Genomic DNA, 21,211 nt, shown 5'->3' with positions numbered 1-21,211 from the left:
ACAGAAATACAATAAAATTAACTGAATTAAAAATTATCAATCCAACTGATTGTCTAAACTAATAAAATCACAAACAAAAGAGAAGAGTGCAAAGAAAAAATCCTTTCAGTCATTTTAGCTTAGATTTGAACATTGTCAGAGTAGAACCTGTCTCACATCTTCAGGAAGAATGTCCCAGATTTTAGCTGCATAAAACTGAAACACAGATTCCCCATGTTTAGTCCTGACTCTGGCACCAGCAAGAGGCCGGTCCATGTTTAGTCCTGACTCTGGCACCAGCAAGAGGCCGGTCCATGTTTAGTCCTGACTCTGGCACCAGCAAGAGGCCGGTCCATGTTTAGTCCTGACTCTGGCACCAGCAGGAGGCCGGTCCATGTTTAGTCCTGACTCTGGCACCAGCAGGAGGCCGGTCCATGTTTAGTCCTGACTCTGGCACCAGCAGGAGGCCGGTCCATGTTTTGTCCTGACTCTGGGCACCAGCAGGAGGCCGGTCCCTGAGGTCCTCAGAGTCCGAGATGGTTCATATGGCACTAACATATCCAAGATGTACTTTGGTGCTAGGCCATGGAGAGACTTGTACACAAGCAGAGCTGCTTTAAAGTCTATTCTCTGAGCCACAGGGGGCAGTGCAGAGACCTGAGAACAGGACTAATGTGATCATTCTTCCTGGTTCTAGTCAGGACCCGAGCAGCAGCGTTCTGGATGTACTGCAGCTGTTTTACAGCTCGTTTGGAGAGACCAGTGAGCAGGCCGTTACAGTCTAATCTACTGGAGACAAACGCATGGATAAGTCTCTCTAAATCTGGTTTTGCCACTCCATTGGTACCTGCAGTACCAATGGAGTGGCAACTGGAGGTGGTTGCGACATGCGGCTAGCCATACCCTATCCAGATAATATAATAGATCCATGGCCCTGACCCTCTCACTAAACTGTATGTCCTCTGTGTGGGTTCCTCAGGCACGTCGGTGATCCAGGTCACAGCCACAGACGCAGACGACAGCATGTACGGCATCTACGCCAAACTGGTGTACAGCATCAGCCAGGGGCACCCATACTTCTCTGTGGACCCCAACACTGGTAAGAAACTGCTCCCGCCGGCGTTTCGTGTCGTTTCCACTCGCCCGACTCCAAAGGTCAAAGTTTAGTTTGTTCAGTTTGCTCCTGTTTGAGGATTTCTCTCTTTTCTCATTATTTTTTCTTTTGAGGTTTTTAACATTTAACCAGAGGAGACCGAATAAAAACGATAAATTAGTGCAATGAATCATTTATAGAATAAATATGAGGTGTTCAGACCACGTCCCATGAAGAATAGAGGCTGAGGGGGCTGAGGAGGCTGAGGGAGATGAGGAGGCTGAGGGAGATGAGGGGGCTGAGGAGGCTGAGGGAGATGAGGGGGCTGAGAGGGCTGAGGAGGCTGAGGGAGATGAGGGGGCTGAGGGGGATGAGGGGGCTGAGGGGGCTGAGGAGGCTGAGGGGGATGAGGGGGCTGAGGGAGATGAGGAGGCTGAGGGGGCTGATGGTTCTGCTGCTGCGGTGACTTGAATGGGAGAAAGAGTGCATTTATGTCGGGTTGTAGAGTGTCAATACTCGTACCCTCAACCAGAAAAGTTACTGAATTAGAAAACATTGACATCGTTGCCGTGGCTGTGCAGACGAAGCATCTCTGGAGTCCTAATATCAAATGTTCTTAACTTCAGATCTCTTCTTCTTTTTTTACGTATCATTCTGTTTGACTTTCCCTTAAACGCCTGATTAAACTTCCCTCATTTCAAACTGAAGCTGCTCCTGAAGCCTTTGGAGCACAAACAAAATGTCAGGACTCTTTGTGAAGTTAGACGTGATCAAAAGCTCTGCTCACAGGAACTGATTTTGTGGTAAATATAATTGGGAGTAAAGCGACTGTCAGAGAAAAGGCCTGACTGAAAGTAACTTGTTGGCTTTTGACAATTTCAAAGCTGGAGCAAATTTCTTAAAAAGACATTTAGGCACTTGTGATAAAGTAAAAAACATAGATCCCAATCGAATTAAAATTTAAATGGTTGCAAGTCCTTTACAAACAACAACATATCTGTCTTATTATGAATAAAAGCTGCTGTAGTTTAAACCTCAATAAATGTAAAAGCCCTGTAAAGGGGGATATTTGTGAGCAATAAAGCAAGGACACGTCTTTCTTCATGCTTTAAGTTAGTAAGAAGTACATTTTATTTGTATAGCACCTTTCACAGACAGAAGTCACAAAGTGCTTCACAAAACACAATAAATAAAACAATAAAAACACAAAAAACGCGGCAACAAGGAGCTAATGCTAATGTTGTTGCCTAGCTAGCGCTGCTCATGACTTTGTACCAACAATGTAAACACAACTTCAGTCACTACATTAATATGAACCATTTTCCACCTGCGTTCAGTACAAAACATTGGAGGTTGGTTTTAACTTTGTACAGCGCTACCACCTGCAAAGGGGGATATTTGTGAGCAATAAAGCGAGGACACGTCTTACTTCATGCCGTGCTGGTTTATGACTGAAGAAGAGACGGCCTGCATGACGCTCAAGAGCACTGAGCGCCCCCTGCTGGACTGGCAATGTAATTGCACTTCCAACATTAAACAGGTTAAATCAGCTGGTTAAATCAGCTGGTTACATAAACACGTTCTGAAGTGCGTGTGTTCTTGGATTATTTCATCAGCTCATATTTGAGTCTTTTCTCAGATGTTTTTAACATGAGAACGTTGAACAGAATCCAACTAATGGCTCAAATCCTCCAGCAGCTGTAGTCCTGACCAAGCTCTAGAGATGGGCCACTGCTGCTGACAGGTTCAACCCCAGCGCCATTGAAGGAGGGGTCAAAGGCATGAACGTAAATCACAAATCATAATTGTAATTGCAATTTTTGTCAGAAAACTCTGTTCCTAGTGGGACATCCCATTTACAAAATGTTTCTTATGCTAAATGTTTTTAATAAACCAAACTAAACTAAATTGTTGAGGTGAAATGACTCCAGAAGGTGCGCTAGCGCCTCCATCTGTTTCATTTTACACAGAGCTGCCGATCTCAACAGCAAATACGTTCTACACAGACAGAACACTGTCCCAGGTCACTCTCGAAAAAGAGGCCTCGATCACAATGGGTTCTCAGCTGGTTAAATAAAGATTAATAAATAAATAAACAATAAACAGGAAGTGCCTATACAATGGCGATGCAAATCCAAGGGTTAGGTAAATACAGTAGTGTGCGGTGACTTTCATGGATGGGCTAGCAGACTTGGGGTGTTCAATATTTAGTAGATAACACAAAAGTTAAAATAAAATCATAATAATCAAATGCAAATAGTTAAATACCTGTGTTTCTACTAATGTCTAATCATAAACGTGAATAGAGTCTGAGCAACAAACTAATACTTGTCTCTAAAAGTCAGTTTGTTGAAACTTTGCGCTGCTGTTGCTTTCCTTCTCCTCTGCACATGCTCAGTCACAGGTTTATAATGTGTGGTTTGAGCATAGATCCGGAGGTTTGAGGCTGTGTGATTGTCAGAGCACATGTGCAGACCTCTAAAACAAGCTGCAGAAAAAAAAGAATCATGCTTCCTGTGAAGAACTGCTCAGCGGCCAGTAGAGGCCACTAAAATACAGCTGTGACTGCAGCCGAGCTTCAACAGAAGTGAGCGGAAAATGGATACCGTACTTTTCAGACTTAAAGCCGCTACTTTTTTATAGATTCTACTGGCTAACGGCCTCTGGGGGGCACTCTAACAGGAAGCGCTTTGACACGTTGTAGAAGAAGACTCCAGTGGACAGTAGAAGCACTGTCCAGGGGACACGTCGTGTTCTCTGTATTTCAGGCTTCAGATCGCGGGCGTGCCACGAGCCCCCCGGTTGACAACTGGCGTGTCACTATTGTGTACTATTTATGTGTAAATATCATGTTACAACGTGGGCACCTGCGGTTTATTGTCAGATGTGGCACGTATATGGACCATTTCTAATTTCTGCGTACATTTCGTGGGGCATTGTATTGCCCGAAAAGTACAGTATGTATAATTTGGATATATTTTAGAACAATTCATACATAGTCGTGACAATCACTGATTGCTTTGCTTGCCCTGAACAAACAACACGAGTAAATAAAAGGCCTGTTCAAATAGTTGTGATTATTATTTTTGAGCTGGTCCTGATTCTTCCCAGAGGTTAATTCGACAGAAAAATGAGGATTACAGCGTTATCTTCATGTTTTACACTCCCAGGAGATTGAAAGAGTTCTTTTATCAGATGGAGCACAAACCAGCATCTGCTCCTTCAGTCTGCAGCAAACAAGAAACTGTCAACAACTGAACACGTTTAACCCTTTGGCTCCGGACTGTAGCACAAAACTATAGGTGGAGAAGAGAAGAAAATATAGATTGGTGTCAGCACGACGCACTCAGGCACAAATGCTTTGCTCATCTGTGGACAAATGCTTGGGACTAAAGAATAGATTGCAGACAGTGACAGTCTGAAGCTGACGGCAGAAGGATATGTTCTAGGAGAACCAGTTAATCAGGAGGAGAACCAGTTCTTCAGGAGGAGAACCAGTTCTTCAGGAGGAGAACCAGTTCTTCAGGAGGAGAACCAGTTCTTCAGGAGGAGAACCAGTTCTTTGAGGCGGATGAAGAACCGTTCATCTAGAGTAGAGACCGTTTGCAGTGGTGTTTTATTGTTGTGTTAAATACTGCGTTAGCAAAAGCTAATGGAAGCAGCCTGGGTCAAAGGTCAGAGGTTACAGGTGCACTGTAGGAGAAGCTCACTCTGACATCATTGCTATCTGGACACAAGGTTCAAATGTTAGGTCCTTTTTGTTTGCAGAATAATAATAATAACTTTTATTTATACTGTATGAAGTTATATATTAAAAATGCACCTTTTGTCTTGGTAAAAACTGCCTTAACGTTCATATTAAAAACCTATTAATTAAAATAACAATGCAACCTATTGTGGTTGCTTATGCTGACTAAAACAAAAGTAACTTTAGAGCATTAATCATGATCAGCCTTTGTGTGTCTCTAACATGGAGATCAGAATTGGATCTGAATAAAGATGGGCCCTAACAGTTTGAGGGCAGAGTTTGTTTCATGTGTAAGTGGTGGATCTCTAACAGCAGACCTTGTGTTTGTTGTGTCTCAGGAGTGATCCGCACAGCTCTGGGCCCCGGGGACATGGACCGTGAGCAGAAGGAGCACTACCAGGTGGTCATCGAGGCCAAAGACATGGCGGGGCAGAGAGGAGGCCTGACCGGGAGCACCATCGTCAACATCACCCTGACCGACGTCAACGACAACCCGCCGCGCTTCACTCAGAGTAAGACCACAGAGGGGCCCACAGGCTTTCAGAGGGGGCCCTGCGTGGAACTAATTTGGGTTGTTGAGGGAAGTTTTAATGAGACGAGTTGTTAAGAGGTGGGACAGTTTTCACATGGGGCCATGACAAGGCCCATGACTCTCTCGGCCGTGATTGTGGAAGCAGATATTTACATGTAGGGGAAATGAAAAAAGCTAGCTCGCCCTGACATGCTAATGCTCAGGACGAGTCTGGAGATGATTTATGGAGGAAGAAACAGCAAGAGACCTCCTGATCTCTACGTTTCACATCACAAATGTGGGAAATTTGAAAGTGAGTGTTTTGTGAGGCTCAGAGAGGATAAACTCATGAACAGGGGAAACGTGGTTAGAACATGATTAGAACGTGTTTAGAATGTGGTTAGAACGTGGTTAGAACATGATTAGAACATTGTTAGAATGTGGTTAGAACCTGGTTAGAACCTGGTTAGAGGAGAAAAAAGGTCCATTTGCATAATATGTGTCCTTTAAAGGTCTGTTGTGAACTTGGCTCTCACGTTTCCACTTCCTCCGCCTTCAACAGTCCAGACTTGTAAACATTTATCAGGTGAAGTTTTGACCTCAGATGCCCTTCCTGACTGACCCCTGTATTTCACGCCAAAGTATGGTGTCATCATTAATGTTCAGTTTATGCCTCTGAGGCTGAAGTAAACATCATTTTCAAGGTTAAGTGAGGCGAGTAGTTTTATAATTCTCTCCCAAAGCCTTCTTATTGAATTCAACCTAATGAAATGTTAATCTGGTCATGTGCTTTGTGGATCTGGAGAAGGTTTTTGACCGTGTCCCTCGGGGTGTCCTTTGGGGGGGGCTCCGGGAGTACGGGGTTCGGGGCCCTTTGCTCAGGGCTGTCCGGTCCCTGTATGACCGGAGCAGGAGCTGTGTTCGCATTGCCGGCAGTAAGTCAGACCTGTTCCCAGTGCATGTTGGACTCCGCCAGGGCATCCCTTTGTCACCGGTTCTGTTTTTTGTTTTTATGGACAGAAAATCTAGGCGCAGTCAGGGGTCGGAGGGTGTCCGGTTTGGGGACCACAGGATTCCATCTCTGCTGTTTGCAGACGATGTTGTCCTGATGGCTCCATCAAACCCGGACCTGCAGCATGCACTGGGACGGTTTGCAGCCGAGTGTGAAGCGGCTGGGATGAGAATCAGCTCCAAATCCGAGGCCATGGTTCTCAACCGAAAAAAGGTGGCTTGCCCTCTCCAGGTATCTCGGGGTCTTGTTCACGAGTGAGGGAAGAATGGAGTGTGAGATTGACAGGCGGATCGGTGCAGCGGCTGCAGTGATGCAGTCGCTGCAGCTGAGTCGAAAGGCAAAGCTCTCAATTTACCGGTCGGTCTATGTTCCTACCCTCACCTATGGTCATGAGCTTTGGGTAATGGCCGAAAGGACAATATCGCGGATACAAGCAGTCGAAATGAGTTTCCTCCGCTAGGTGGCTGGGCGCTCCCTTAGAGATAGGGTGAGTAGCTGGGGGAGCTCGGAGTAGAGCCGCTGCTCCTCCACGTCGAGAGGAGCCAGCTGAGGTGGCTCGGGCATCTGTTTCGGATGCCTCCTGGCCGCCTCCCTGGGGAGGTGTTCCGGGCATGTCCCACCGGGAAGAGGCCCCGGGGAAGACCCAGCACACGCTGGAGGGACTATGTCTCTCGGCTGGCCTGGGAACGCCTCGGGATCCCCCCGGAGGAGATGGAGGAAGTGTCTGGAGAGAGGGAAGTCTGGGAGTCCTTGCTTAGAATGCTGCCCCCGCGACCCGGCCCCGGATAAAGCGGTAGAAGATGGATGAATATGGCTTCCAGATAGTACGGTTAGGCGAAACCACACTGGCCCATGGAGCGCTGAGCGCTCTGAGCACTCTGAGCACTCTGAGCGCTGACCATTGTGGTGTCACCATTTTAAATACCCATCATGCATTGCGCATACGCGCATAGCGCCAGTACAATGCTTTCCAAAATAAATGTGTAACACGTGGGCTAATAGTATAGATATAGACCTAAAAGTTTATATTAGTTTAGGTTAGTTAAGGTTCGACTTAAGAGGAAAAAGACAGTTCTTAATGACAGAATGTAGACCTCTTTGATTTGTGTATTAAAGAAATGCAACAATAATATTTACAACGTATTTACTATGTGCACAATCAATTTCAATTTCAAAAAGTCCAAAAACACATAATCCACAACAATGCGCAAAGTGAGAACAGTTCAACAGGCGGAGAATAGATGAGGGAAGATGTGTGAATGTATTGTCCAGAGTGCAGAGTGGGGTGAGAGTTGGCTGCAGAGCCTCCTACCGCACCAGCAGTATCATGTGATCATGTGAGGACTTCTAAGGACTCATATGCTGTGGTCCTTTCTCCCTGGACGAGGGAGTGAGCAGGTGAATGAACCTGGCCTGCATAAACAGTCCCAAAGTCATATTTTATGTACACACACACACGTACCATATTTTGTAAATGCATAATAAGAATATCATGCATAATTTATTTCAAGTTATTTGGTAATTAAAACTACAATAGCCAAACAACCAAAAAAATAGCTCACAATTTTACAATGAAAAGTAGCTAATCATACATAAATCGCAATGTGGCAATTTGCTTAAGAGTTAACCAAATGAGAATCTGGCTAAGCACAATCAAATTCAGGCAATATATACCAGAAATCATACAAATCATTTGTGTTAGCATTGGCAACGGCTAACGCCGGTTAGCATTTGCGGCAGCTAACGCTGGTTAGCATTGGGCAAAACACTCACCTAGTTCCTTCCAATATGCTACCACACAGCCACAAGTGAATAATACAACGGAGGCATCTGCAAGTTGAGGGACAACAGGCTCCAATTAAAAAAAACATGAAACGAGGGGTTTACAGAGTTCGTTTTCCCTGCTGCCGTTCTCGTTCTGAAATCCCACCATGGATCTATTATAATATCTGGATAGGCCACGCCCCCTCTGCCTCTGGCTCCAAATTGAGTAGTGGCCACTTCGCAGAATGCAGCCTTTTGGTCGGACCATTTCAGGAGTTCGGCCTCTAAAATTACCAAACATGCTAAATTGTTTTTAGTCTAAAAATAAAATAGAAGGAAATTCACTCTTCAACTGTTTCTAAAATACTTAAAAAATACATTTTTAACCTTCCGGTGAACGGTGTACGCGCACCGAGCGCGTACGTCACTCTCATGAACGAGCCTCGGGAGAACACGTGACGGAAACTAAACACAAACAGAAGAATGTGACCAGACGAGACCACGATACACGTAAGTTGTGTTTGTATGTCATTCCTCACGTTTCACACATCGTTCCATATGAAGTGTAAAACAACGATTACACAGTTAACACAAGTTAACACGAGCTAACGTAAGCTAAAGTTTAGCTACACAAAGATGCAATAACACGTCGTGATGGCTCGTGCTTCTGCAAATAAATAACTAATTATTTCTCTTACTAAATGTTCTGTTAGACAAGAGGTTATGCACAGATCAAGGAAAACTAGAGAAAGAAGGGAAATAAAGTGATGTTTGTATTATGTGCTTTAAAACACAACCAATAATTCAAATATAACCTGCTGAAATGGGTCATATCTTACATATATAAATGTAAAGGTGTTTAAAAGTGACAGTGCTGTACTTACAGGGGCTGAGACCACATTTGAGGTTTTATTACATATTTCATAATGACGTGTGCTGTGTTTAAACAAAGCACACGCTTGTTTTCTATAGGAATGTCATGGATTTACTTCCATGGAATATGTAGAGATTTAGCAAACATGTGAGTTATGTTCTAACTTCTAAGGTTTAAACTTATGCATAAATAAATGACTTTTGGTTCTAGATTTAAAAATTAATGTGAAAAGAGGAACTTTTGTGTTACAGAGCGAAATGTAAATCTGTCAATAACATATTCCAGCTTTTCTCTGTTAAATGTGCAGAATATATCAATGTTCTAATGAGTATCTTTCTCATCTTCAGAGTGCTGACCAGTGAGTTTAGTCTGTCTGTGCTGTCCAGGTCACTACAGGTCACTGCAGGTCACTGCAGGTCACTGCAGGTCACTACAGGTCACTGCAGACCCAATCACTGCAGACACAGAGTCATCTCAAGTAAACTCCTGACGACTCCAAAGCAAAAGGTATTTTAATAATAACTTCTGCCTCGACTAAAAGTAAACTGTGTAGAATCAGTATTTTGAATTTATAAAATGTCTGTTTTGTTATGACCAAAAAAACTAAATGATAATTGTTCTTCAAAAGAGCCACTGATGTGTCACATGTGTCTGTGAAGCAGCTTCAGGACAAACATGTGAAGTGTATGTTATATGACTTGTATAATCTAAAACATATGAAGTGTATGTTATATGACTTGTATAATCTAAAACATATGAAGTGTATGTTATATGACTTGTATAATCTAAAACATATGAAGTGTATGTTATATGACTTGTATAATCTAAAGCTGTGACATGTTCTGTTTGTCTCAGTCATACGATGGAGCTGAACGGTGCAGTTACTGAAGTACAGAAGACTGCGTAGCCATGGAAACAAAGTCTTGTTAAATACTGAGATATTCAGTATTTAACACAATAATGTCACATTCATGTGCATATAACTGATGTAAAAAGAGTGCTTATTTTACCATTATTATTAGTATTATTTTGTCTTACGCTGTTTTTATTTTATCTTTATTTCCCCCTCCATTCTTTATTAAGGTATGAGAGGTTCTGTCTAGAGGAGTTTTTGTTTATAAGAGTTCTTCTATTAAGATCGATCTATTAAGAGTGTTTTTTAAACTTCCTATAAGTTTTCTGTCCTTTTCCTCTGGATCTACTGTGTTGCAACAACAAAATTTCCTCATGTGTGGACAATAAAGGAATATCTTATTTTATTCAGTTTGTTCCATTTGACTTATACAGGTTGTTTTATCATTGTTAATATTTTTATGTTGCACTGAATCACCAAAGCAAGTTCCACTGTTTGTGAATTCTGTTCTTTGACAATGGAATAAACCTTTTCTGATTATATTAATGATGATAATAATAATGAACATTACACAGACTCAAACTCCTTAATAAGGGACTCCCACATTGTTGCTTTAAAACTCATTGTAGCTTTAAAACTCAACTAAAACTGGCTAAAATCAATTTATCATTTGTAGTTATAATCAGATTTGCATTTATTGAACAAGTTCATTCATGTTCATTATTTGTATTAAATACATTAATAAACAAATGTGTTTTGTATTTATTAAAGATTGACATGATAAAAAAACGACACAAAAGGAAACTGAATATAATTAAATACTGCTTAACTCAATTATGTAACAGAATCGATGATTATATTTTATATTTCTTCTCATCTGATTAAAAAAAATGCATATTGGCCAAATTATATTATGTAAATAAATAACTGAAAAGTTAATAACAAAATAAATACCCAAACCAAAAACTACAGAAAATGATGAGGACGTTATTAAACCTCTAAATGTAATTCATTGTCATTAAACCAGACTTTTTTATCTTAACACTTCTTTATAATTCTCTTAAATATCAGAGCTTTACAACATGATACATGTATATTTATAGATGGATATAACAATCCATCATTATACGTTACGTAAACAGACTATTTCAAGCCGAATTATTCCAAAAGTCCGTGTTGACTTCTCAGTCTTTCACGCTGCTGTGACGTGCGCGCTCCCGACGCCAAAGCCTCACGGCGATGACGTCACAAAAGTGGGAGGAGATATACCACTGTTCAGGAAGTAATGCGGAACTAAAAAACTTTTTTGGAACCATGCGCCAATGAGCAGCTCCATAGGTTTCAATGGCGGCCATCTTGGCTTCCGGGGGCTTGAATCCCACCCATCAACCCGAAGGTGCGCGGCTGATGTAATTATCTCTACGCTTCCGCATGGGAGGCTGACGCACGTATTGCGAGATTGACGGTTACTATGGTAACGGGGGAAATATAGGAAATGCACTGAACTAATTTAAAGGGGACCGCACTTTTTATCAGCTGCGTTACAAATGCCTGCAGGATTTGGGCGAAAAATTGCTTCATGCTCTCTTATCTTTTGACTAAATACCGGCCGTGGCTGCAGATCCGCGGCGCGGTCAAATGGCCCAGCAGTTTCAGGAACCGCGGCACAGCCATGTAGCCTCATGGCTAACCCTAACCCTAACCCTAACCTTAACCTTAACCCTAACCCTAACCCTAACCCTAACCCTAACCCTGACCCTAACCTTAACCCTAACCTTAACCCGGCGGTCTAAAACGGCGCGGTCAAATAGCGCAGCAGTTTCAGGAGCCGCGGCACAATATAACATGGCAGTTTCGGCCGCGCGCCGCAGCTCTGTAGACACTCCCTTTTATATTTAATTTAACGCTATTTTGCATTGTCTGCAGTACTTTATACATTTTTGATAAAAAAAAATATTTTATTTATAAATTAGAAATCAATCATCTAAGTGCGGCGGATCCGTAAACCAAGTAATAAAACAACCGCGGCCCAATGAAGTACAAAGGTATTTACTGTCCTAAAACATGAAAAGCAGAACTAGTTCATTTTTAAACTATTTGCAGCAGTCCAAATGTATCGCTCACGTCCCTCACGCATTCTGAGTGTCCAAAACATTAAATAAAATATATGCATGAAAGTAATTGTATTTGTTCTTTTACTGATCAAAATGAAGCACCTCTTCACCGCTGCATAAGATTCTTCTGCATAAGGCATCTCTCTCTTCTCAGGCATCTATCAGTTCCGAGTGCCTGAGTCCTTACCATACGGATCTGTTGTGGGCCGCGTCCGGGCCACAGACCGAGACATCGGACAGAACGCTGAGATGTTCTTCACCATCGTGAGCGGAGACGGCATGGAAGTGTTCCAGATCTCCACTGACAAGCAGACGCAGGAGGGCATCATCATGGTCAGCAAGGTGAGCCAGAGCGCCAGGGGAACGTCCAACTTCAGCTCCAGGAAAACAGTCTGGGTGATTTATAACAAGAAATATGTGATCTGAAACCTGGAATCCTGAAAAAGTGTTTTATTTGTACAGTCGCCACGGACACTGCAGCGTTTGAGGTCAGCATTGTTTTTGGGCGGAGCCAAAAGTGAAATCAACCAAAACAAACGTACTTAAGCTGCTATTACTGCGATACAACTGGAGTCAGCAAAAGTTTGATTGTTTTTATTTGGAACCAGTGTTGTGACGGCGCTCTCCAGTTTGGAACAAGTGTGGGCGTTTATTTTACTCCCAGAGCTTTCTCAAATGTACTTTTATCTACAGAGCTATGAGTGTTGTCATTATCTCTGATGAAACCAGAATGAAAGAACAAAAGTTTTTCAATTCAAATTGAAGCGTTTTTAAGGATAAATCATCTATAAATTATCAAATATGCTTTTAAAATAGAGCTTCTCCAGAGAAACTGAAAAAGCTACATGGGAATGTCTGCAGTGCCGCGGCGCGCGGCCGAAACTACCATGTTATTTTTGTGCCAGCCGCGCGCCGCGGCTCCTGAAACTGCGCCGCTATTTGACCGCGTTTTAGCAACGTTTTAGGCCGGGTTAAGGTTAGGGTTAGGGTTAGCCATGAGGCTATAACAGGCTATAAGGGAAATGCCGCGGTCCTCGACCGGCTCAGGCTAAACGGGGGCAAAACGTCCTACTGCCGGCCCTGTAACCTCATTTAGAGGCCCCTCGACCCCCAGCGGGCTTGTGGGGGCGACGGCCGGGTTGTGGGGAATGGGAAGCACGGGACGAACAAAACCCAAACCTTGGGGCCTGTTGCAAGACCGAGCTATGAACAGGGGGAGTGATGGGGCGGTAGTGTATACCTCCATGAAGAAACGGGATGGGCAGCCTGAGCCGGTCAATGAGACCACCGCCTATGAAGCCCCGCCAACGGCTGCCGTGTACGGCAAGCCTGGGCCGTGCACTCTAGAGCCTCCAGAGCGGCCGGGCCAAATAGTTCTCCAGGAAAACTGGAACACCCCTCAAGGTCTTCTTACTGGCCTCAGAGAGCAGAGACTGTGCAAACCAAACTTGGCGGCAAACTTGCCAAAATTCCCTTGACATGAAGGTGAAACCCTGCAAGGAGGTGTCAACCAGCCTGGGTGGTCCACCGGAACCGTCTCAAGGGAAACAGACAGGCCTAGCATCAAATGAGACAAGGAGTTCCCAATGCGACCCATACAAGCTCCCATGTCATACGCCTTACAAAGAAGGTCGTCTGTAACACAGCACTGTGGTCGTGGACAGTCCGTAAAGTCTCCTCTGGACTGACAATGAGGGAGGCAATATGTCCAAGGCCAAGCTTCTGTGGATCCTGCATCAGTGCCAAGACCCTGCCATCCAAAGTAGGCCTTGAAAATGATTTTGGGTCTGTTCCTCCCTCAGAGGGAGGGACTGCAAAGTGGGACGCTGCAGCCTGGCGCCGAAAGAAGGTGCTAGAGGGTGCCGCCTTATCCCGTGGAACATCCAGCTTCAAGCGGGAAAGTGCCATCCGTAAGGCAGCTGTGACAGTGTCATCACTGTCAGCCTGAGAGCTGGCAGAGGCCAGTGAGCCAGATTCCGATACTCTGGAGCTCAGAAGGTCAAACTCCATGTGTCATGCCCCTCATGCCGTTGTGCCACCACCCTAATGGCATCAGTCTGGAGATTCTGGATAACTGCCCGCATTTGGGCCAGTTCAGATGTCAGCGTGCTCACTTGCGCTGCTAATTTCCTGCTTAATTTCTATAACGGGCTATAAGGGAAATGCCGCGGTCCCTGAAACTGCGCAGCAATTTGACCGCACCGCGGCTCTCCAGCCACGGCCTTTATATATATTATATACATTCCTATAATAAATGTGTGTAGCCTGTATTTTGTATTGTAAAATATTTGATTGGAATGTTTGATATATTGAATGTATCACACAAATAATTGTAAAACAGTGTATTTTCAAAAAGAAGCAGTCTGTTAAGCTCAGTTAATGTGAATGCTAATAATAAACTAGACCCTGTCACACTGAGCAAACAGAAGTGCAGTTGCTGAACGCTGCTCTCCTCCTCAGCCCCTGGACTACGAGCGTAAGCAGTGGTACACGATGAAGATCCATGTGCAGAACACACACGTGGACCAGCGCTTCCTCCCAGCGTGCACCAAGGACATGGCGGCGGTCCGGATCAGCGTGGAGGACGTGGACGAGCCCCCGCAGTTTGATAAAGCCTGGTACACGCTGGAGGTGAAGGAGGACGCTGTGGTTGGGACCGCGGTGGGGGCCGTGAGCGCCGTGGACCCAGATGGAGCACGCAGCCCGATCAAGTGAGACATGTACTCACCACTCTTGAGTGTTCAGAACATATATTTAAAAGCACTGTACCTGGTTTTTAAAACCTTAAAAAGGTGAAGAATAAAAACGAGTTCATTGAAAACTCTTTGCATAGGTCCAGACTTACACTTGAACTTTCACCCCACCCAGAGTTTAGATTATTATCAGCTGCAGATGGAACACAGCACATCTGTACATCTGAACTGAGGCAAACCTGAGTAAAAATCATTTGTTAGTTTATGTGCCCATGACTGTTTGGATTACTCAATTGAGATACATTTATATTAATTTTATATTTATATATTAATGCTGAATTGACTTTTTGAGATTTGAGTCCTCAAAATCACAGCTGGAGTTCAATTTAGCTGCTTCTTCTCTGAGCCTCACAAATGACTCAGTTTTAGTTTTTTCCTTTTTGATTGTTGGCATTTCCCGTTTTTAAGTCTATAAATCATCACCAGACTTGTTCTGTGATCACATTGTGTTCATATGCTGTATTAGTGTAACATTAGGGCTTCTTTTATTTGTTTTCATCATTGATTCTCACTACTGACAGCAGAGGGTATCTTTATGGTCGGAGTTACAATGTCCCATATGAATCGAAAGTTACGACTGTAACTACGGTTCTATGAATCCCGGATGACCGCCAGAAGTGGACATAAAGCACTGGATGGTCATCCTTGCGCATAAACAGGTTGAGAATTAATAACAAAAAAGTCACCTTTGAAAGTACGAGAATTCCAAGGGACCGGATGCTCTGGAGGTCGTCGGAGATTCATAGAACTGTAGTTACAGTCGTAACTTTCGTTCATCCCTACTGACCGCCAGCGGTGCATAAACCACTGGATGACGAATACCAGCAGGGTCCCGAGGAATAGACAAAACCATACCTCAATTGGATGCAGAGGAGTGTTGCTGGAGAACCTCTTCCGGCGGTTGTGGGGAAACCACATTCACCCTGTAAAATCGTGCAAAGGTATTCGGGGATGTCCAAGAGGCCGCCGCACAGATCGCGTTCAAAGACACACCAATCATGGTCGCCCACGAAGTTGAGGTCCCTTGTGGAATGGCACCTCACCCCGGAAGGCAACGGTCGCCCCTGTCGAGCATAGGCATCCGTGATTACACTGACAATCCAGTGTGCGAGACGCTGTTTGGACTTGCGCGAGCCGGCGAAACAAACAAACAGGCTCTCAGATTTGCGTATCAATGCTGTAGCATGCACATATGTATCAAGCGCACGGACAGGACACAGATTTTCAGAAGCAGATCCGGCACCAAAATGTGCCAGTTGTAGCGACCAGGTGTGTCCCGCTGACCAAATCACCTTTGAAATGAAATCCACATTCGGCCAAAGGGAAACACCAGTCTGCCACGGACAAAGCCTGGAGCTCGCTCACTCACTCGTTTCACCGAGGCCATCGCCAGAAGGAATGCAGTCTTTATTGAAAGCCATTTAAGGTCAATCTGCAAAAGAGGCTCAAATGGAGGGAATCGCAACGCCTCCAGCACCTGTCCCTGGTGCTGGAGACGTTGCGATTCCCTCCACGAGGGCAGGCGGACGCAAATGACGGGGACCCTTTAGAAAAAGAGAAATGTCTTGGTTTCCGGCCAACCAAGAACCCATCCCACCCCACATGCCAACAAGAGATTGCAGCAATGTATACCTTCAGGGCAGATGGAGAGCGCCCCTGACCAAGTAGCTCCTGCAGGAAAGCGAGCACCGTTGACACAGCAGTGGATCCTCACCGCTTTTGAGACACCAGGCGTCAGAAACAGTTTCCACTTGCATGAATACAGAAGACTGAGCACGAGCATTGCTTATCGTGTTCCCAATCTCCCCGGCATACCTCGAAAAGGTCAGGCCGGGCCCTGCAGCGGCCATACTCAGAGCTTTAGGCGCTCGGGATTGGGGTGCAGAATCTGTTACCCTAGTTTTGAGAAGAGATCCCGCCTGGGGGGGAGACATCTCGCTGAGCCGCAGCAGAGACTGTGGCCATCCTGAAGGACCCTGAGAAGCGTCTGATAAATCAGGGGGAATGGGGGAAATTTATAGAGAAGCGTCCTGGGCCAAAGATCCACCCTGCCGAAGGTGTCCCAAATGTCCCTCACCACCTCCGGGTGAAGCTGCCAGTCTCCCGGCAGCAGCCGATGGCGAGACAGGAAGTCCGCGGACACATTCGAAACCCCCGGAATGTGAAAAGCGCTCAGACAATATCGTCGACCCGCTTGGATGAAGGGCGTGCAGTCGCTGTATGGGAATCAAGGACCATTCTGAGTAAAGTAGCTACCTGTGACGGCACCAGGCAGCTCTTTGCCAAGTTCACCCGCAGCCCCAAGTTGGCCATGTGCCTGAGCACAGTCTCTGTAACTTGAAGCGCCTGCTCGCGGCTGGGAGCACAAATGATTCAGTCTTCCAGATAGGGCAGAATCCGCAACCCCTGGGCCTGCGATGCACCTCTGAACTGGAAGTGTTCTCCCCGGAAAGCAAAGCGGAGAACCTTCCAAAGTAGGGTTGCTTTGGGACATGAAAATATGCTTCCTTCAGGTCTACTGTTGTGAACCAGTCGCCTGGGGACCGCCTGGAGCACTTGTCCGACAGCCAACATCTTGAAGGGGAGCACCTTTAAATTTATATATTTAGACCCCTGAGGTCCAGAACCGGGCGTAAATTGCCCGTCTTCTTGGGTACCAAAAAATATTGGGAATAAAAGCCCCCTGGATCCAGAAGGGGGTCCACGGGAACTATCGCCCCCTTGTCCAGCAAGGACAAGGGGGCGATAGTTCGGGTAGGTTAGGAGGTCAAAGGTGACTTTTTGTTATTAATTCTCAACCTGTGTATGCGCAAGGATGATCATCCAGTGCTTTATGCCACACCTCTGGTGGTCAGTAGGGATGAAATAGAACCATCTAACACCTTTTAAGTGCAGATCGAGCGGACCAGAAACGACAAAAAGAGACAAAGTCTCTTGCCTCAAATTTACTATCGATTAGAATTTTTTTCCAGCTACTGAAAATTATCATTATTTTTACCACAAATTGTTCTTCTATGTAGTATGTTAATAATATGTTAAAAATGCAGGAACACAAAAAAAACATATTTATACACAAGGTGAAGTGTCACCAAAACTGTTACATCGAAAACCTTTAAAAAAAATAACCCAAAAATGGCAAAAATGACAGTTTTAAAGCTCGTCTGAGTGATGCTGATCATGTGTGAGATGATAATAACCATGATGATCATAACCATGATGATAATAACCATGATGATAACTATGATGATAATAACCTTGATGATAATAACCATGATGATAATAACCATGATGATAATAACCATGATGATAATAACCATGATGATGATAACTATGATGATAATAACCTTGATGATAATAACCATGATGATAATAACCATGATGATAATAACCATGGTGATAATAACCATGATGATGATAACCATGATGATAATAACCATGATGATGATAACCATGATGATAATAACCATGATGATAATAACCATGATGATGATAACCATGATGATAATAACCATGATGATAATAAAGTGATATCCCTGGTGCTGCAGGTATGCCATAGACCGACGCACGGACATGGACCGGGTCGTTGACATCCACCCTGGGAACGGCTCCATCTTCCTCCTGCGCCTCATCGACCGCGAGGAGAACGCTTGGCACAACATCTCTGTCATTGCATCCGAGTTCAGTGAGTAGCACCACAACTCCAGAACCCTCGCCAAGAACACCAATTACACACTTTCCACACAAGAATAACACAAAGAAATGTTTCGCGTTTACAGATACCACCAAGGAAATAAAGCTTAAAAATGGCCACTTATATTCAACTGAGCAAATGAAGTGGACATGTGGAAGTAGCTGCATTAGTTTTACAGGGACGAGGACGTGGATGGAGTGTTGGGTCAGAGATGGGCAGAGTCAAGAGAGTGAAAGAAGGCTGTCCAGTGATGCCTAAACTTTTCACTTTTGAGGAGCTTGGAACCGGAAAACCGTCATTGCTGATAATGAGCTGTGAGAATTTGGATGAAGTGGTTTAAAGAACGAGCCTGGAGATAATTTACGGCTTTAAAGATTCTCTGAGCCTCGTCACAGATCGAGCTCAAAACAACACTTTTTTCATCTAAAGACATTGAAATTGAATAAATATTCAAAAATAATTATATTCCTTATGGTCTCTGCGTAACACGCCCTCAAAAAAGGCTAAATTTCCTGTTTTTTCAAGGACAAGTTACGCCTATTGGAATTGCTCTACAGAGCTCATGTTTCACTCACTGATGCGTTTTTATGGTCTGATTGGAAATAATTAATACCATGTAACAAATGTACTCTATAGCGGCCCCTACCCATTATGTGAAAAACTCAACATTGTCTGATTTGTTTGAAACTCATGGATTATATTCTCCTCGAGACGCCATGAAAAAAAGTGCAATGCAGATATTGTGTATTTTCACAATTGGCCAGCAGGGGCGCAATTAATGCCTTCGCTTCCTCTTTTATTTTGATGGAACATCTCCTCTCGTGCCGTGGTCTTAGCATTAGCGTTCTCTGTTGCTAGGTGACAGAGGTACAGGGAGGAGGGGATTTAAAGAAGAAAGTCTAAAGAATAAAGTCTGGAGAATGAAGTCTAAGAGAATGCAGTGTTGGGGCAATCGCGATCAAATCGCTGGAAGGCGGTCGCGAGGGAAGGCGAGAGCCATCATCGCCGCTACCCTGGCTTTAATCATTTTTAATATTGTCATACCATCCCCTAATTATACCGTATAATCACCAGATTTCTCAAAATGTGAACGTTGCCTTGCTCTCTCTCCACTCGCTCGCCCCTGTCAGACTCTAATAAGACTCTGTTACGACGTTACATGTCGCAGAAGCTGCAGGTGTAAATAAGTGGTAAATGTGAGAAGCAGTGACAGTAAAGTCGGCTTTAGGTTTCAACGTGAAATCGAAATCACAACTACACATCGAGGAAGCTGCAGTTTCTTTCCTCTTCTGTGGAAGGTGTGGCGGCTCCACCACTGTACCCTCACCCCGAACCCATGATGATATATGGTGCCTTGCTTCATTGTAGGACAGACGTGCAGAACAGACACGCCTTTTTCAGTCAGTAGCCATTTATCACTGTGGCTTTTTTATATAATAGGCTTTGTCAGGTCAGAATCCTCATGTAGAATTCACTGTGTGACTGTCAGATTTCAGATGTGTTGTCCTGGTTTATGGTTCATTTCTCTGTAATTACTGGATCTATCCACATGAAACCAAAACTGGCACGAAGTTCAAAATCTCCCCTGACATCATCAGTGTGTGACGGGCCGATTGTGCTTGTTCCCCAGACGACCCGCGACAGAGCAGCAGCATCAGCGTCTACATCAGGGTCCTGGACATCAACGACAACGCTCCTGTCCTGGCCACCACCTACGAGACCTACGTGTGTGAGAAGAGCAAGGCTGCACAGGTAACAGAACTCAACCACGACTAAACCAGGACTAAACCAGGACTAGGCCGTAACTCAACCAGGACTAACCAGAACTAAACCACGACTAAACCAGGACTAAACCAGAACTAAACCAGGACTAAACCAAAATTACATCTAAACTAGGATTGAACAAGTAAATGTGAGATTTAGATATTAAAGATGCATTATGCAGACTTATCTAGCTTGCAATTGCAGGCTTTTTATTGGTAAAAAATACCTTGAAAACATTTTACTTAATTTTACCTGGAGCTTGTTTCCATGGAGATAGATACATTAATGCCATACCAGATCTAAATTAGGTCTGAACAAAAACTTAATCCAGGACTAAACCAGGACCAGTGTCTTTCTGAATGGACAAGTTGAAATGGAAAATAAAAGAGATTTTCTAATTATTTCGTCAAAATATTACCTGGAATCCATAAGTCCAGACTCGAGTGTATTGTCGTTGCTCAGTGTTGTGTGGTGTTGTGTTGCAGCGGATCCAGACCATCAGTGCTGTGGACCCAGACGAGCCCTCCAGTGGACATCGCTTCTTCTTCAGCCTGGCACCAGAGGGCGCTCATCGCAGCAACTTCACCGTGAGAGACAATGGAGGTGAGGCCAGAGAGGAGAGGGAAACACCACACTACACGAGGGAGTGCGACAGGAGCTTGACAGGGGCTGACAGGGGCTGACAAGAGCTGACAGGAGCTGATTCATCTCCAATAAAAACGCTGGCATACACAACCCCATGAGCTACTATGACTAGGTTGGAATTTAAACAATGAACTAAGACATTCTTTTTTTAAAGCATAATTTTTATCACTGCTTGAAGTTGACGAAAAAGTTGTAGTGCATTGTGGGTCATTTGAATCGCTAGGAGGTGCATCCTTGGTTCTTCTCTGGTACCTTACTGGTTCCTCACTGCTTCCCCACTGGTTCCTCACTGGTACTTCACTGGTTCCTCACTGGTACTTCACTGGTACTTCACTGGTTCCTCACTGCTTCCTCACTGGTTCCTCACTGGTACTTCACTGGTACCTCACTGGTACTTCACTGGTTCCTCA

General features: G+C 44.4%; 1 protein-coding gene and 1 long non-coding RNA gene across 2 annotated transcripts in view; both read left to right on the top strand.

Moving 5' to 3' along the window:
- The window catches only part of LOC140356737 (cadherin-6-like), a 31,526-nt gene that overhangs the window by 8,096 nt on the left and 2,219 nt on the right, over positions 1-21,211 (top strand). Inside the window, exons 3-9 of the mRNA XM_072441926.1 lie at positions 959-1,078; positions 5,159-5,332; positions 12,103-12,290; positions 14,409-14,659; positions 18,247-18,383; positions 20,023-20,144; positions 20,642-20,759. Of these exons, the coding sequence (XP_072298027.1) occupies positions 959-1,078; positions 5,159-5,332; positions 12,103-12,290; positions 14,409-14,659; positions 18,247-18,383; positions 20,023-20,144; positions 20,642-20,759 (1,110 nt within the window). The remainder of the gene's footprint in view (positions 1-958; positions 1,079-5,158; positions 5,333-12,102; positions 12,291-14,408; positions 14,660-18,246; positions 18,384-20,022; positions 20,145-20,641; positions 20,760-21,211) is intronic.
- LOC140356741 (uncharacterized) lies at positions 8,550-10,515 on the top strand. Its single transcript, XR_011926086.1, has 3 exons — positions 8,550-8,617; positions 9,329-9,488; positions 9,837-10,515. It is a non-coding gene; the product is annotated as an uncharacterized lncRNA (long non-coding RNA).

This window comes from Eucyclogobius newberryi, unplaced genomic scaffold, assembly GCF_026437365.1.
Source record: "Eucyclogobius newberryi isolate DKJ021-1_F unplaced genomic scaffold, fEucNew1.0.hap1 SCAF_12, whole genome shotgun sequence".
NCBI lineage: Eukaryota > Metazoa > Chordata > Actinopteri > Gobiiformes > Gobiidae > Eucyclogobius > Eucyclogobius newberryi.
The sequence above is the reverse complement of the archived record's forward strand: the minus strand, read 5'-3'. Positions and strand labels throughout refer to the sequence as shown.